General features: G+C 42.5%; 1 protein-coding gene across 1 annotated transcript in view; it reads right to left on the reverse strand.

Annotated features, from left to right (window-relative positions):
• The window catches only part of Rme-8 (receptor mediated endocytosis 8), a 112139-nt gene that overhangs the window by 82137 nt on the left and 12011 nt on the right, over positions 1–17991 (reverse strand). The window contains exons 8-12 of the mRNA XM_080285341.1: positions 13653–13825; positions 11535–11742; positions 9226–9405; positions 7474–7704; positions 1904–2104 (exon numbers count right to left, since the gene is read on the reverse strand). Of these exons, the coding sequence (XP_080141467.1) occupies positions 1904–2104; positions 7474–7704; positions 9226–9405; positions 11535–11742; positions 13653–13825 (993 nt within the window). The remainder of the gene's footprint in view (positions 1–1903; positions 2105–7473; positions 7705–9225; positions 9406–11534; positions 11743–13652; positions 13826–17991) is intronic.

The raw sequence follows: 17991 nt of genomic DNA on the forward strand, positions 1-17991 counted from the left end.
GAGACAAAGTTTCCACTCACTCTCTACCCTCATCTCTGGCTGAAAAGACGTCATGGCCAAGGATGCACACAGGAAAAAATAAAATGTGCATTGTTAACCCCTTCAGTCTGTTGATGTATGTCTTGTATTTTTGGCCATCTACTAACTACAAGTGAAGATGTGTATGCCTGTGAGGTGCAGTCAGGATTCAGGGGCCTTGAATGGCGATTTAATGTGAGTGTGGCCCATTCAACTAAACATTTTTTTTTTTTTTTACCTGGCTCTCTGTACCTACCACAACCCATCCAAGGGTGGGAAAAGATGTATGGATGACAGTAGATGATGATGATGATGATGATGATTTAGAAACCTTAAGAAGTTTTTTGAAACTGGAAGGAAAAAAATATCTTTCATAAACCACTTCACTATCAGAGACCCCTCCTGAAGCTGAATATTGTCATCTGAAGGCAGGGTAGTTAAAATAATAAATAAGACACGATCCTGAAGGGGTTACTGATTTGAAGTTTTTCTAGAGCCCTTAAGTAAAAGCATCATCACCAACTATTCCTTCTGTAGTCCATCCATCCATCCATCATCCAATCCCACTTTGCTCCATGAGAAGTGTAGGAGCTCGGGGCTAGGCAAGTTGGTCCTGACATAAGATGAGAGTACCAACTATTTCTTCTGTAGTTAGGGCTGTTTAGAGTTTGCACTTTAATACTGGATATCAAGTTTTCATTCAGTCTAAAATTATGACCACAATTTCTCTCCAGCCAAGGGGTAGGATTAATCCCTTCAATTGGGCGATGTAATTTATATTTTATTCTTGCTCCCAGCAGATGAGTTTACTCAGTTTAATTTTTATTTCTAATGATTTTTTTTTACAGATATGTTAGATATGGACTTCATTAAACCTTCTACTACAAAATATCTCCCCAAAGCAACATAAATTACTTCACGGTAGCAAAAACAAACTACAAGTCAATGTCATCAAACTGAAGGAGTTAAATGTTAGCACAATCAAAGGATAACTACAGTATATTGTTTTCACTTTAACTGGGCTTTAAACTGCCATCTTTGCCTTGAATGCTGAGTTGTAACATCAGATTAAGACTGGAATATTATGCCAGTTGTGAAGAAGTGCTACTGAAAGGATGCCCCTGAGCAATACGCTGCAAAAGGATGAAAATCTGGTCCATGTGAAGGTGAAAGAACTATAATGTGCACAATTAATCCCACACCACTCATACTCAACGCATGCAGCACAGTACTTACATCAACATGCTTTTCCAGGTATGCTTCATAGTAGGCCTCCACGTGCTTGGCCCCTATTTGCAAATGTCTTTCCACTGTCTCTATTTTCTGTACAGCAAAATAAATTGTAAAAAAAAAAAAAAAATGAGGGACAATGATCACAGGAAATTAGTTAAATGAAAGAGAAGGTTGAGTAATATCAATCATTCCACTGACATGAAAAAATAAGCAGACAACATGAATTATTTTACACACTTCAAAGGACAAAATAAATTAGTTTACTTTATAACCACAAATGACATAGCAATGCAAAGCTGAAAGCAAGGAAACATCTGAATGCAAATTGAGGGAAGCACATAATATCTACAGCTGCCTTACATATTTTAAACTGTAACTATTAGGTACGAAGTTCCACTGTCAGAAATTATACAACAGTAACACATAAACTGCAAGATTATATGAGAGTTTTCTGTCCATAAACAATACACATAAATTATCTTAATCAGAAAGGGTAAAATCAGACAGGCAGGGGTTTTTCATTTGACATGAACAGAATACTGTACAGTAATACAGCTAAAAATTAATCAAGCTTGTTTTATACAATTTATATCAAAAATTAAAACCATCTTACTTCAAATACGATACAACAGACAAAATTATCCATACTCACATCCATATGTTTCTCCATTAGATGTTCTACTTTCTTAACAGAGGTTTTGTATGCTCTATCTAGTGTCTCCAACACCTGGTTCTTCTTGTTCTTCTCTTCTTCATCTTCTGCCATTTTCAAGTTGTCCCTAATATTGATGCGATCTATGTCATCGAGAGGAACTGTGTCTTTGCTTTCAAGAAATGCAAGAAGACCTGATGGCTGAAAATAAAAGCAGATTAAGACTACATGTGCAGAACACTACTACTAAGCATATCAACACAAAGAATACTATCAACACAAAGAATACTACAATACTACAATACAATTCACTGGAGTATTGAAATGAGCTTATTAAACCAATATAGTGTACTGCAACAATCAGATTCGTTTCATTTTCGTTTAGTTTGAAGGCTCCAACATGCTTGCCTTGGTCACCTAATGGCAGCTCTCCACACCGCTCGATCTTTGACAGCCTCCCTGTTCAGACCCTTAACTGAGGTCACACTTAATGATCTCGTCCCATGTCTTTTTCGGTCTACCCCTCGCAATCACACCCCCAATGTTAACACTTCTCACTTTCTGCACCCATTTATCATCCTCCATCCTCTCCACATGCTCAAACCACCTCACTCTACCTCTCCTCATTACAATGCCAATACACTCCAGTCCCATCCTACCTCTCAACTCTTCCATCATAAACCTAGACCCCCCAGGCCTTGCACGCAGGGACGCACTGCACATCCACCTAATCATTATCATTTCTGTACGTCTAAGCCTGAGAATATCCTCTTCATTTACTGCCCAGGTCTCACTAACATACAGTATTACACTCCTAACATATGCTGCATACAAAGATCCCTTAGCACACAGGGACAGCCCTCTCAATGTCAGGAAAGGCAACAGCTCCCTGAACTTTTCCAACCACTTCTCACTCTAGCCACAGAGCTAGTTCCAGCCCCACCTCCAGCACACAAAATGTCTCCCAAACAACAAAACTCATCCACACACTCAAGAGACTCACCAGCAAGTTCAATCCTTTCACCCCTGACAACCTCCACATGCTCTCCCCGACACACCACACACATAAAATCAGCATTATCTCGCAGTCTACCTCTAATACCACTACATCTCTTATGCACCCACTCATCAAAAACACTACATGAAATGGAATTACTTCCCACGCCTTTGTGGCAGATTGCACATGGCCACTCTCCATCTTCTTTGACAGTACCGCCACCAACCATAGATATCACTTTTATTTTATCTATATTTACTCTTAAGTCCTTGTACTCCATACCATCTCTCAACTTCCTAAACCTTTCCTCTGCCTCCCTTTCATTCTCGGCAATCAACACCAATTTATCAGCATACATTTCCGATGGGAGTCCATTTCTGAAGTCATGTGAGAGGGCTTCGAGTATCATGATAAACAACATGGGACTTGCCTGGGCAACCAAAGCCACTCCCAGGTACTCGAGCCCCGTGAGGGGCCGGGGGGGTTTGCGGTGGTTTGGCCCCCATGCTGTCCTCCTCTTCTCTTCGACAGCCTCTAGGAGGTAGACCCACGACGAAGATGCCACCGCTCCAGGTCCAAGTCCCATGTTGTTTATCATGATACACAAACATGCACAATAACACAACAAGATGGCTGGCAAACTACTTAGCATGCAGATGTGCACACGTAACATTTGCCGGTCAGTCTTCTAACATCAGAAACTTCACAAACGGCATCCCCTAAGGATCTGTTTTCTCCCCTACACTCTTTAACCTATACATGCACGACATACCCACACCCCACACACCACAGATACACATAGCTTCCTATGCAGATGATATAACACTTACATGTACGCACCAAAACGCAAACACAGCTGCACACATCATTCAACCTTACCTCAACACACTACATGAATGGTGCACCACAAACAGGCTCAAAATAGACCCAGCCAAATCTACAGTGACTCTTCTCACAAACTGGACAGCAGAACACAGTCACATCCCACACCTCACCATAAACAACACTCCCCTACCACACACACACACACACACACACAAAATCCTTGGTGTAACATACAATACATCAATGTCACTTAAACAACACATCACAAACATTAAAAATAAAATAACACCAAGACTCAATGCTTTGAGGTCACTTGCCCATACAACATTCAGACACAACAAAGAAACCACCACCACAGTATACAAACAATACATACGTTCAGTGATGAATTATGCAAGCCCTGCCAGGGCTTCTACCCTCACCAAAACACACTACAACACTCTACAGACCATACGGAACAAGGCCCTAAAAATAATCACAGGCTACACAGCTACTACACCCACAAACCACCAACATCAAGAAACCAAAGTCCTCAAAGTCAAGGATCGCCTAGACATGAGAGGCACCCAGTTTCTTGCTGCAGCCTCCACAAACCGACAACATCCACTATATTACATGGCAGCACATCCACCTACACCAAGGAACATCAAAACAACACCCGGCACACGATACCATACACAAATACTGTCATCTCTCCCCCCTCGCCCACCTCAGACCAGCTTCCAGAAGCATATCCACACCCAGATCACTCGCCGCTCAATTCAGTCACTTAAAGACAACACACAGCTGCATGCACAGCCTCCTGACATCCACCCTTCTGAATCCTATCTCCCTCGTGAGGACAGGGTCCACCTGGCCAGGCTGAGATGTGGGCACCATCCAGCCCTCTTAAGCTACCAGAAGAGGCTGGATGACTCCATCGCTGATGCCTGTTCAGGATGTAACACAGCATCCCACTCTATTAAGCACATTATGGAAGACTGCATTGCACACAATCACCTATGCCAACAACACAACATACACTCTTTGAGAGCTCTGTGGGAAAGCCTGGTCTTGGCCATGGCCTTCCTAAGGGACTTGGGGCTGTTCAGCCAGACTGCCTAGGGAACAACTACTACTACAACATGGGCCTCAAAACTGACCCCTGAAGCACACCAACATTCACGGGAAACTCATCACTCAAATCTCCATTCACTCTTACCTGGGTACGAGCACCCACATACATGGCCATAACCACCCTAACCAGCCACTCCTCCATCCCAAGCTTTCTCATTGCCCACTTCACCATCTCTCTAGGGACTCTATCAAAGGCCTTCTCCAAATCAACAAAAACAAAGTACAGTTCCCTTTTCTTTCCTATATATTTTTCCTGAAGCTGGCAAACAATGAATATGGCATCAGTGGTCCCCCTGCCCAACAACAATTGCATCTCAACAATATTCACTCTTTCACTAATGATACCTTCTAGAAGTGGTCCCAGGTTGGAATATGCAGAAGTGGTGTGGTCCCCACATAAAAATTAAGATATAAACAAGATCAAGAGAATAGAAAGCACAGCAACTAAGATGGTCCCTAGCCTGGCAGATCTATCATACAAGGAAAGACGAGAAAAGCTGGATCTGCCTTCCTTAAGAAAGAAGGGAGGGGGGCAACATGATTGCAGTGTTCAGGGCCATGATGGAAGCAGACAAGCTGACAGAGAATATCTGTTTGTCTGGGATGGGGGAACAACGGGAGGACATGGAAAGAAATTGAAAAAGACAAGTTGCCTGAAGGATATCAAGAATACAGTTTTCCATAAACAGTAGATGCATTGGCCTGTGGAACAGCCTGGACAAAGAGATTGTCCAGTCCTAAAACTTCTATCTATCTATCTATCTATTGCCAGACGCCTCAATCCCGTTTGGGGTGGCCACAAACAAATCGCCTCCAAGTCGCCCTGTCCCCCGCCATTTCACTCCCCTGCTCCCAACTCACACACCCCTCTCTCATATACTTCTCCACCCCATCTCTCCATCTCATCCTCGGCCTCCCCCTCCCTCTTTCCCCCTCCACCTCACTCACATACACTCTCTTCGTCAGTCTTTCACCCTCCATCCTCTCCACATGGCCAAACCACCTCAGTGTGTTCCTCATAACGCTTCCTATCACATCCACATCAACACCACAACGCTCCTTTATATCCTCATTCGTCAGCCTGTCTCTCCATGTGACTCCACAGGCTCCTCTTAAATAACTCATTTCCACTGCTCTCACTCTTGACTTGTGTCCTTCCAACAACGTCCAAGCTTCACTTCCGTACGTTAGAGTTGGTATCACAATACTGTCATGTAGTAACTTTTTCACTTCCATGCTCACTTCCCTGTTTCTTATCACTGCTTTCAAAGAACCAGCAACCTTTCTTCCCTGCTGTACCCTTTCAAGCACTTCACCCTCCAAACCTCCATCCTTACTCATCACACTACCCAAGTACTTAAACGTACTCACATTTTCCAATTCCTCACCATCCAACCTCGCTGTACATTCACTGACTTCACCTCTCTCCTAAAACTTAAATGGGTTTAAAGCTAAGTTTGACTGGTTGAGACAAGGAGATGGGACCCCAAGAGAGTAGCTCATTTCCTGTATAACACAACTAGTTAATACACATACACACATGTGCAAACGAGAGAGAGAGAGAGAGAGAGAGAGAGTATTAAATTGCAAACGTTATACCGGTACATATAGCAAAGTAATAAAGAGACATAGGCTAGCTCTATATGTAATGTTTTCCATCAACTAAACAACTGTTTCACTGTATAAACTGAGCTTAAATGAAGTTGCCAAATGTTGTTCATCCCCTTATCTCAAAGTTACTGTCCTCTTATTGCCTTCATCTACTGCCTTCTTTCTTATATGCGGTAAATCACTTTATTAAGACTACAGTGAGAAGCGTGACTAAACATTAGGGCTAAATAAATAACATAATCACTAAATGGATGCAGACATTTTGCACTTTTTTTGAGTGTGTGTAACTACATGCATAAACCCACACGGCCATCACACTTACACACAACAAGCACACAGTATACAGTATATAACTCTCTCTCAACTCACTGTTTTCAGTCTTCAATTCTTTTCTTTCTTTCCTTTTTTCTCCTTCCCCACTCACCCACTTTACTGATTCTGAATAATACTATTAAGCTGCAAAATATGTCAAGGTAACAAAAACCTTTTACACAGGAACAGGCAAAACAATAATGAAATCTTTAATAAAAGTCATTTTAATGTTGCTTCTGTCCATATCTGGTATCCCAATATCGAAAGTATATATCGGTATCGGTTCAGTATAGAAAAAAAAACAAATATTGGCAATATATTGGTTTGGTGTATTGTATCAATAACAACACTAATTCTCATTCCATACCAAAGCCTTAAACCTATTTACAGTTTGAAAGTGGGCATTACACACCATAATAATATCTTGCAGTCTCCATACCCAGTCCTCTGTTTGGTCTCATGATCAAGATACACATTATCATCATCACCCTGACCTTTTATCATCCAGCTTAAGGATAGGGTGAGGTTGGTTCCAGAAAACAAACATGGAGAAGGCATGAAAGAGGGAGGACTATCACCAGCATGCCCACTGAAACATGCCAAAAATTTATTCACATGACTTTCAAGTCCCTGGAATCCTGGCTCCAAGTAAAATTCTTAGCCATTTGCATATAACATTTTTGGTATACTAGTATTACACTCTTCTTACCACAGTTCTGGACAGCAGATCAATGGCAAGTTGGTTGTCAGCAGCCCATAGGGATACAAGGTGACGTGAAAGCTGGCGGTGTGTTAGGAGACGGCCATCAGTGGTCTGGGTAAAGAGAGCAGTGAAGAGGTGGCGAGGCAGTGCACCCTCCGTCAATGCAAGCAGCTGCATCTTCATTGGTATGTCATTCTCACCCTCTTCTATTACAGCCTTCAATATCAACCCTGCATTCTGCAAACAGAGTTTATGTACAATAAAACTGATTCATTGTGACAAGCTGAAAAAATGGGTTGGAAGGAAATACAGGAGAGGTTTCTATCACTTTGTACATATGGGTTCTGTGTAGCCTGAAACATCAGAGAAATTAAGAAATGTAGCGCCTTCCTGTATTGCCTTCTCACCCACTTTATCGTGAGATAAGTCTATTTATTTATATAATCCAACCATTTTCTGCCACATTAGGAGCATAGAGGCTCAGGGCTAGGCTACTCAGTCCCATAGTCTTAAGTGAGGGTGACTATAGTCGCGGAACGTGACTCTGAGGTTGTTATTATTGTACCCTGGCAACCCACCATTCAAAAGTGTGTCCCATTTCATGTATAATATGAGATGCATGTGATTCGTGTATAGTATGTTTGTGTATAATAATATTCGTGTATAATATATTTGTGCATAATAATATGATTCATGTATAATGTGATACAAAATCGGACTCACTTTTGAATGGGAGGTTGCCAGGATACGATAATGACAACCTCGGAGTCGTGCGCTGCAACTATAGTTGCCTTTCTGAGTGGCCTTACATGGGCTACAAATCCCAACCCCTCCCAGGATGGAAACCCTCATGGGCTACATGTGGTTAAGTACCTTGATGCACTAGGCCACAGGTATCAATTTGGTTATATGGGTATACAAACTTTTATGGGTTTAAAATCAGAATTACTTATACACAACTTTCCTGACAAAATATTTCACTGTCATCTACAGTTACTTATGAAAACTGCAAGAAGTTGAAAATGTTACCTATCCAGGTACCAGTAACTAGCCAGATACCAATGACAGTATTACTTATTCTGTTACATGCAAGCATGTTCGGCCTTTATTCATTCATTCATTCATCATCTAATCATGTGCTGCTCCATGACGAGCATAGGAGCCCAGGGATAGGCAAGTTGGTCCTGACATTTAAGATGAGAGTGACCAGCCTCAATCATCGCTGAGTGGCATTACATGAGCAATAAACCCCAACCATCCCTTGGATATAAACCTGCACAGGCTCAATCCGACTGGAGCACCTTAATTACTCACTACACCACCAAGCGCCATAATCTGGTTATATGGTTACCACCCAGTACAAGAAATGGTTCCCTGGTGTACAGGAAACCACTTGGCTTGTCATTCAGTGTAGTCACCCACAGAAAGAAGAGGAAAGAATGAAGGAAAGAAAGACAGATGAGGAAAGACGAAAAGAGGGAAGGAAGAAATGATCGGGCAGTTGCCCAGGAGCTACCCTACATTGAGTAAATGGATGATAAAAATGATTTTTCAGTCTAACAATTAATTCAATACAAAACAAGAACAAAAAAGAGGACCGTCTACTTGGATTATCCAGAGGATGTGTATGAATAACTCCAAAAGTATGTGTCTTCAGGCACATTTAAACTAAATTCATTTATCAAAGCATGGTATGGAAATACAGTACAGTACTTGTAATACTCCATGTGGTTATGAGAGACCAAGGATGACCTTTACCTTGACAATGGCCAGTGATGGATGTTGGAAAAGTTTGTACAAGGATCTGCCATTGTCAGCCACCATCTCCAGTAGTCTGTCAAAGTGTGCTCCATCTGTTGTCTCGCTGTATGGTGCACACAATGCAAATGTCAAGAAATCCAACATCGCTGATACCACAAGTGCCCCTGTTCCATGGGTCTGTAAAAAATTAGAGAGATAGTCAATACACTGTTCTGCCTAATATCAAACAATGGTATAAAAATCAGTAGGATAGAAGTTGTGGAAGCAATGAAGAAAGTTAAATCGGGGAAAGCCCCAGGAATTGATGGAGTGTGTGGTGAAATGCTGAAGCATGGGGGAGAGATAGTAGTAGAATGGATGTGGAAGATGTGCAGATTGGCCTGGGAGGAAGGTAGAGTCCCGGAGGATTGGAAGTCAGGTATAATTATTCCCTTGTACAAAGGAAAAGGGGAAAAAGAAGTGTGTGGTAATCATAGGGGCATTTGTCTTCTTAGTATAATAGGAAAAGTGTATGGTAGGATACTTATAGACAGAGTTAGAGAAAGAACAGAGGAATTAGTTGGAGAAGAACAGGGAGGCTTTAGGAAGGGAAGAGGTTGTGTAGATCAGATATTCATTCTTAGATCTTTAGTGGAAAAGTTTCTAGAGAAGGGAAAGAAGTTGTATGCGGCTTTCATAGATTTGGAGAAAGCATATGACAGGGTGGATAGACAAGGATTGTGGAAAGTGTTAAGAATATATGGAGTAGATGGGAAGTTGCTGAATGCTGTGAAGAGTATGTACGATGGTGCGAAGGCTGCAGTGCGTGTGGATGGTGAACTAAGTGAATTTTTCTCTTTGAAAGTTGGTTTGAAACAGGGATGTGTCATGTCTCCATGGTTGTTCAATCTGTACATGGATGGGGTAATAAAAGAGGTACAAGGTAGGGTAGTGGATGTTGGAGTGGCCCTGGTGAGAGAGGATAGTGTTTGGAAACTCCCTGTACTGTTGTTTGCAGATGATACTGTGTTGTTGAGTGAAGACGAAGGGGAGCTGCAAGGCTTGGTGGATGAGTTTGAGAGAGTGTGTAAGAAACGGAACCTAAAGGTGAATGTAGGGAAGAGTAAAGTGATGGTCTTTGAGAGAGGTGAAGTTAGTGAATGTACAGCGAGGTTGGATGGTGAGGAATTGGAAAATGTGAGTACGTTTAAGTATTTGGGTAGTGTGATGAGTAAGGATGGAGGTTTGGAGGGTGAAGTGCTTGAAAGGGTACAGCAGGGAAGAAAGGTTGCTGGTTCCTTGAAAGCAGTGATAAGAAACAGGGAAGTGAGCATGGAAGTGAAAAAGTTACTACATGACAGTATTGTGATACCAACTCTAACGTACGGAAGTGAAGCTTGGACATTGTTGGAAGGACACAAGTCAAGAGTGAGAGCAGTGGAAATGAGTTATTTAAGAGGAGCCTGTGGAGTCACGTGGAGAGACAGGCTGACGAATGAGGATATAAAGGAGCGTTGTGGTGTGGATGTGGATGTGATAGGAAGCGTTATGAGGAACACACTGAGGTGGTTTGGCCATGTGGAGAGGATGGAGGGTGAAAGACTGACGAAGAGGGTGTATGTGAGTGAGGTGGAGGGGGGAAGAGGGAGGGGGAGGCCGAGGATGAGATGGAGGGATGGGGTGGAGAGGTATATGAGAGAGGGGGGTGTGAGTTGGGAGCAGGGCAGTGAAATGGCGGGGGCCAGGGCGACTTGGAGGCGATTTGTTTGTGGCCACCCCAAACGGGATTGAGGCGTCTGGCAATAGATAGATAGATAGAGGTATAGTGTTATTATGTTAAACATTCATGTGTCAAAGAACAAAAAAAAAAAAAATGTGGATTCAATTTTCATACCACTAGCAAAATTACCTAGCAGGAATATGAAGCAAAAGAACATTTTAAAGGACCGATGAATGAGAACGATGAATGCGTGGCAATGGTAAATATTACTAGACCTTCTGATGCAAAAAGATGGAATGTGGTGCCTAAGAATGCGACACTGGTAAAAATGAAGAATGCCGTTACGAGGTTGAAGAACATGAAAGCAGCAGGTGTTAATGAGTTACCGTATATGCAGAGATGCTAAATGTACTGGAGAGAGAGGAATGAAACGTATGCTGGAAATGTGTCAGAAAGCTTGGATGAGTGAAGCTGTAACTGTAAAGTGGAAGAAGGCTCTGGCCATGCCTTTGTGAATACATAAATGTGACCAAAGGGAATACAAAAAATTATCATGACATAAATGGTGTGAACTAACACTTAACTTTCACTACGAACACATACTAACCACATGATAAACCCAAGTCTCCAGCAGCTTCTCCTGGAACTTAGCAGATGCAAGAAGTGAAGCTTTGTTGAGCTGCTCCTGTTTAAGATCTGGGAAGTCATGCATTGGCTGGGTAAGGGCACACAGCATGTCTAGTGCAGCATGGGTAACTCCATCGTCATTCCTCTGTAGTGCTTTTACCACCTTTACACCAACCTTCTCCCGGAATCTGCAGTCAGAACATCATTAAAAGTCAGATCAAGTGCGTAACTCCTACCATAATAACCATATAAATTACAGCTCTCTCTCCACCATCATTCCCCTGTAGTGTTTTCACTACCTTCACACCAATCTTTTCCCAGAATCTGCAGTAAGAATATCAGAAAAAACTGCTGTAAGCTCATACCAAGTGCATTATTTTTATTTCTACAACTATACAGTATTTCAACTACAGAGTACATTAGTTACTTCATTATCACTCCTCTGTAGTGCTTTCAACACATTCATACCAACCTTTTCTCAGAATGTACTGTCAGAATATCCAAAGGACCTGCTGTACCTTCGCATCAAAAGCATAAATCTTACACTACATTCATACAATACCATAATTATATTTATCAATCATCATTATTTTCGAGTGCTTTGGCCTTCACACCAACCTCTTCCCAAAATCTGCTGTGAAAACACAAGGAAAACTTGCTGCAATTCCAAATCAAATGCAAACCTTCCACACCTATGACCACATTTACATTTCATTATCTATTCATCGCCCAATCCTTTACTGCCTCATTAACAGTGTAGAGGCTCAGCACTAGGCTACTTGGTCCTGATATTTAATGTAATCAGTCACACACCCCTGATCAGCACAGTCAGTATAAAATCTCAAATCGGTAATCCTCCCATAGTATGACAATATAAGTATTGCAGCTAACACCACATTAATTTATGCAGCAAAGAGTAGGTCCTAGGAGCCTGAGTCAATACTGTGACTAACTAGTGTCTCACTGTCATGAAAACTCATATTTAATTCCAGCTATTACTAGTTTATTTTATTCACCTCAGTAAGTCATAGGAGCTGGCTTTTAACCCTTGCCAGGCAATAGACCCCATATAGGGCAAAATTAAGGCCGGCACAGGCCAAGTTACAAGCCACATAAGAGGTACAATTTACACTGGTAATAAAAAAACAAAATGGCTCAAAGGAGGTAAACTACCTTACAAAGAATCAGCCCTGCATTGGTTAAACACATAACACAGAATTGGCTGAGGCACAACATCTAACAGCAATGAGCATCCATCAATGGTATCATACAGAACTGTAGTCCCTCTGACATGAGGAAAATAAACTGCAATTGTGTGGAATAAAACATCATCTAAATGCTCTCTAATATTTTTGGTGGAAGTCACTGTCCTGTACATCACTTGAATCCACTCAGTTGACGTAGTGTTACTGTCATGTGACTTTACAATGACTGACAAGCCAAATGGTTTTCTGCAACCTAAGAAACATTTGTTATGCTGGGTGGTAACCATATAACCAAACTTAGTCATCTAGTGAGTTAAGGTGCTCCAACTGTAAGAGACCCTTTGGGTACACTGACCTGCAACACCGATTAGGGGAAAGCAACTGGCCATTCTTAACTTTAATGTCTGGCTCAGCCTAGCCGTGCATCCCTGCACTCCTGATGGGGCAACAGAAGACTGGATAAAATTTGGTTTTACGCCAGGTATCCCTGAAGGGCTAAGGTGTTGCCCCTGGGTAGAGGAATTTTGAACTGGAGCGTGTAGCATTTTATGACTGGATCCCCTTCCTGATGTCCACCAATGACTCTTGGATGGATTCGATCCCCCGACCCTTCGGTCAGAGCGGATAATACATAGATATATATACTTCTAGGTACAGGTTATGACAGAACCAAACTGTACTCAAAGTTAATGGAGTCTGCAGGAAAACAGCTACTTTATGTGAAACAATTTCAAGTGGGATGTGCTTCTGACTCAGGACTAAACGGCAGAAGCATTCAAACACTCATTCATCACTTTAAACAACTTTCCAGTGCATCAGGAGCAAAAATAAAAGTTCATCAACAACTTGAAAAGGAAACAATTAGAAATGACTGTGTGCACCATTCAACTCACCCTGGTAGTGAAGTGAGACAGGCAAAACCGGCCTTGGATGCCACCAATCTGCGCAGTGCATGGAACTGTGCCTCCACCTCCTCCGCGGGCAGTGTGGCCTGGTCCCCCTCACGCAGCACCAGCGCACCAACACCCCCCGTTATCAGACGCTCCTTGTTCTCCGCAAACAGGCCCTGTTGTCGTACACCCAGACGTCGCTACACCAGAATTCTATTACTCATCCAGTATGGGGATTGGGGGGAATTTTCTAAGTGACAGAATAGTTTCTGACAACTTGTTATTCATCCACCAGAGGAAATGGGAGTAATTTTCCAAGTACTAAAATATGTCCTTGATATACACTGCCTCTTTTAATGTTCTTTGTTATTATGTACTGAGAATTTGCCAATTAAAGTTCAGTGATTATCTACAAAGACAATTCTCCAGTTTCCCTCAATTTATGCAGCAGATGAATGGAAACAGTTGTAGTATGCTTCAACACACCCCGATATATAACAAGGGCCACCTGCAGTTTTAGTTTATGGCAACAAAGTGACGAGTGTTAAATTCAACATCTCACACACGCTATGGCAGCACAAAATCAACAGGTGCTGTGACACCAGAAACTCAGGTTTTCCAAACCTATTAAAATGTAGTAGTGACATGAAAAACAAGCACGAGGGTCAATGAACAACCTTCTTAACACTGCTTTAAATCTAGTTACCTTAGGTTATGTAGTCATGTGAATCGTTTGGTTTCATTTTTAAAGGCTCCAACATGCTTGCATGAACCAGCCTTGGTCACCTAATGGTGGCTCTCTATGCTGCTCGATCTCTGGCAGCCTCCCTATTCAGTCCCTATTCCAGGTCCTTTTAGGTCTATCTCTCGCAACCCTACCCTTAATGTTAACACTTCTCACTTTCTTCACCCAACTGTCATCTCCCATCATCTCCATATACCCAAACCATTTCAATCTACCTCTCCTCATCACAACACCAATACACTCCGGTCCCATTCTACCTCTTAACGCTTCCATTGTAAACCTAGGCCCTCCAGGTCTTGCACTCAAGGATGCACTGCACATCCACCTAGTCACTGTCACTTCTGTACATCTGAGCCGGTGGACATCCTCTTCCTCTGTCAATGCCTCCCTGTTCAGCCACCACTCTCCTCATCTCACTATTGAAGGCATCCCTTACTGCTTTGTTTTACAGCTTCCATATTTTCCTCCTAAGTGCACAGGTCCTCTTTTTCATCATCTGCTCCTTAAGCACCATGTCACATATCAATAATTTGTGTTGCTGCACACACTCCTCACTCCCTATAACTTTAACATCCCTCACTAACCTCCTATCAACCCTTCTGGCCAGGAAATAACCAAAATATCTGGTACTGACAATCCCTCCCGGCAATCATTCTGGTTGATCCTCCCCTACATCTAACTTCCTGCACACAGCCAACATCCACCCACCTCCTACTCATAGCGTCGATCACTTTCCATGCTCTACCCTTCAAACTTCCCACATTCCATGATGCCAGTCTTATCCCCTTAGGTGATTTAGTTCCCACAGGCTTGCTTTGATTTTTCTTTCGTGTCATAATTGGTAAGAATAAAATAACGGGGAGAGACAGACCACAGGCCCCAACCACTCGCACAGTCCCAAGTCCAGGAATGGGATCTAGGACCCATAGCCCACCAGCCATGACCAGTGGCTGTGGCAGTGGCCTCGGGGCACCCTGACAGGACAGCTACAGGGACATCCTCCAAGCGCACCCTGGCACCGTAACTGCCCTGCCATCATACGCCCATTGATAGGGCAGCCTCCTAAGGTGCTACTTCCCGTTCAGGCCCCCCTCTATTGGACAGAAGTGGCAACCTGAAAACTGCAATGCCCTTACATACAAATCTTAGCCCCATCCCATCCCGAACCCCAAAACTACGCTGGCGGAGCCCTCGTCATGCCTCCCCTCAATAGGTCTGCCACTAGGTAGCAGGGCAAAGTTTTCTGGCCACATGCCCTGGCTGGTGTCAACCCCTGTGACACAGTGGGATACAGTGTGTGATGTGTAAAGTAGATGTACAGTGGTGCATGAGACAGTTTGAGGAAAGTGTTTGGAAGAGTATGTTGGTTTACTCTCCATGTTAGTGTCACAATGAAAAGGTCAGCAAAGGAGGATGGTGAGATATTCGGGTAGTTAGTGAAACAGGAGCTCCAGCTCTCCTATCACCAACATTCCCATTCCCCTTGGAAGTACCACCCTGATCAGCTGGTGCTACAGCCTTTAACTTTACACTGCTTGATATAGCATTAATATAAAAAACTGTCCACATCTTCAATCATTCATTCATTCATCATCCAATCCTACACTGCCCCATAAGGAGCGTAGAAGCCCGGGATTAGGCAAGCTGGTCTTGACATTTAAGATGTGAGTGACCAGCCTCACTCATGCCTGTGTGGCATTACATGAGCAATAAACCCCAACCACCCCTTGGACATAAACCTTCACCAGCTCAATCCGATGGGAGTGCCTTAATTACTCACTAAACCAACAGGCACCAAAATTTGGTTATAAGGTTACCACCCAGCATAGTAAATGGTTTCTTGGTGTACAGGAAACCTTGGCTTGTCACTCAGTGTCGAGTCACCCACAGGCAAACGGAAGAGGAAAGAATGAAAGAAAAGACAGAAGAGGGAGTGTAAAGTCACCTGTAGGCAAAAGGATGAGGAAAGAATGAAAGCAAGAAAGAGAAGAGGATGGAAAGAAGGATGGAGGAGAGGAAAGGGCAGACACCCAAGAGCAGCACTACATCGAGCGAGTGGATGGTGAGCACCCCCACCTACCACATCTTCGATATAATACAAATGTAAAATAGCTGTAAATGATGTATGTACAGAGGTAAGTCAAAACTATGCTCACACCACCACCTGCTGTACGTTACATGAACTGGCAATTCTGAAGTCATAAATTTCAGAGTTCCTGAAAAGGATGCATTGTGAGGGATGAGTAAGACAAAACTATTCTTCGAGAGAAAAAGTTGCTTAGGTGCATCTGCAACCTTGGAGGAGGATAAATTTCTGACACTGAATAAAGCTTAATTTTCAAACCTCTGGTTTGCCATTTTTGTCACCTAAGGAAACCTGCCAAATCAGGAGGGGGAGACCTCACTTGCTGGCTGTCTCATCTCACACTGTTTTTGGTAAGTGTCAGACTAGGTATACGCTTAAAGCCATTCACACGGCCCAGCAGTCCTCCTACATGTTACATACATTTTCACATGTCACTACTTTAAAATTAATATTTACCATCCATAATGAATGCAAGCTGTGCCTGTCCCATTCAGGACTGGTGTAATTCTATTTTTTAATCTCTTCACAATATTCTTTACTTCTGCCACTCACACTCTCTGGCACCAAATTTCTTACTGTATTCTAAAATCCAGCCATATTCATCTGATGCTCCGCAGGTATAATTTTCCTTCATTATTTCTGGATATATGTTAATTTTTCCATCTATCCTTATTGCTATTCCATTTGCTAACTCTATAGATGCACTTGGGTATCTTATTCCGTATAAGTTTTGACTGTTTTATTCAGCTGAGGAAAATTCAAGCATTCCAAAGATTAAACAACACAATTTTGAACCCTCTGACTCGTAAAGTTTCTTTCATCACCATCATCATCACCATCTGGACCTCCTTTCGCACCCTAGAGCAGGGTGAGGAGTAGCAACGTCCAGACAGCCCAAGTCCGCCCAATCCAATGGGCCATGATTCCATTCACTCACCACTGAAGCCCCTGGAATCCTGGCTCTATCTGATACACCAAAAACATTCATCACTTTCTGTAGCTTCACATAAATGTATCTGACAGTCAATCAAAATTTCTTTCACTTAAGCAAAATCATCTTATGGTAGCCTGAGCTCTTGCTACTAGTGCTGTGATTCCAAGTTCAACTGAAACTGAACCAAGTGGACTACATGTTGAAGTTGCTCTTTGCCTGCAATATACTGTTCTTCTTTCAGAGTATAAGGAAGGACCTGACGTACATTTCTATAATAAGGCAGTGGAGCCACCCAGTTGCATTAGTGCCACCTGATAGCCTGAAAAAAATACCTTCATGCATCTATAAAAGAAATGGTTACTATAATTAATAACTGACCAAAATATTCTTTTGATCTTTAACATACAGTACCTACTTTATCCTTTTCCCCTAACTCTCTTCAGTCCATAAAGTCTGTCCCTGTGCTACCAGTGCCACCTCACTAAACCCTGAATTCCTTCCTAAAAACACTATCTTGTCCCAACATCTCTGACTCAACTTTAACCTCCTTCCTGCCTAAATAAATCTATGCAAAATG

Source organism: Coenobita brevimanus, chromosome 105, assembly GCF_032717465.1.
Source record: "Coenobita brevimanus isolate Jiangsu-jjx chromosome 105, ASM3271746v2, whole genome shotgun sequence".
Taxonomy (NCBI): Eukaryota; Metazoa; Arthropoda; class Malacostraca; order Decapoda; family Coenobitidae; genus Coenobita; species Coenobita brevimanus.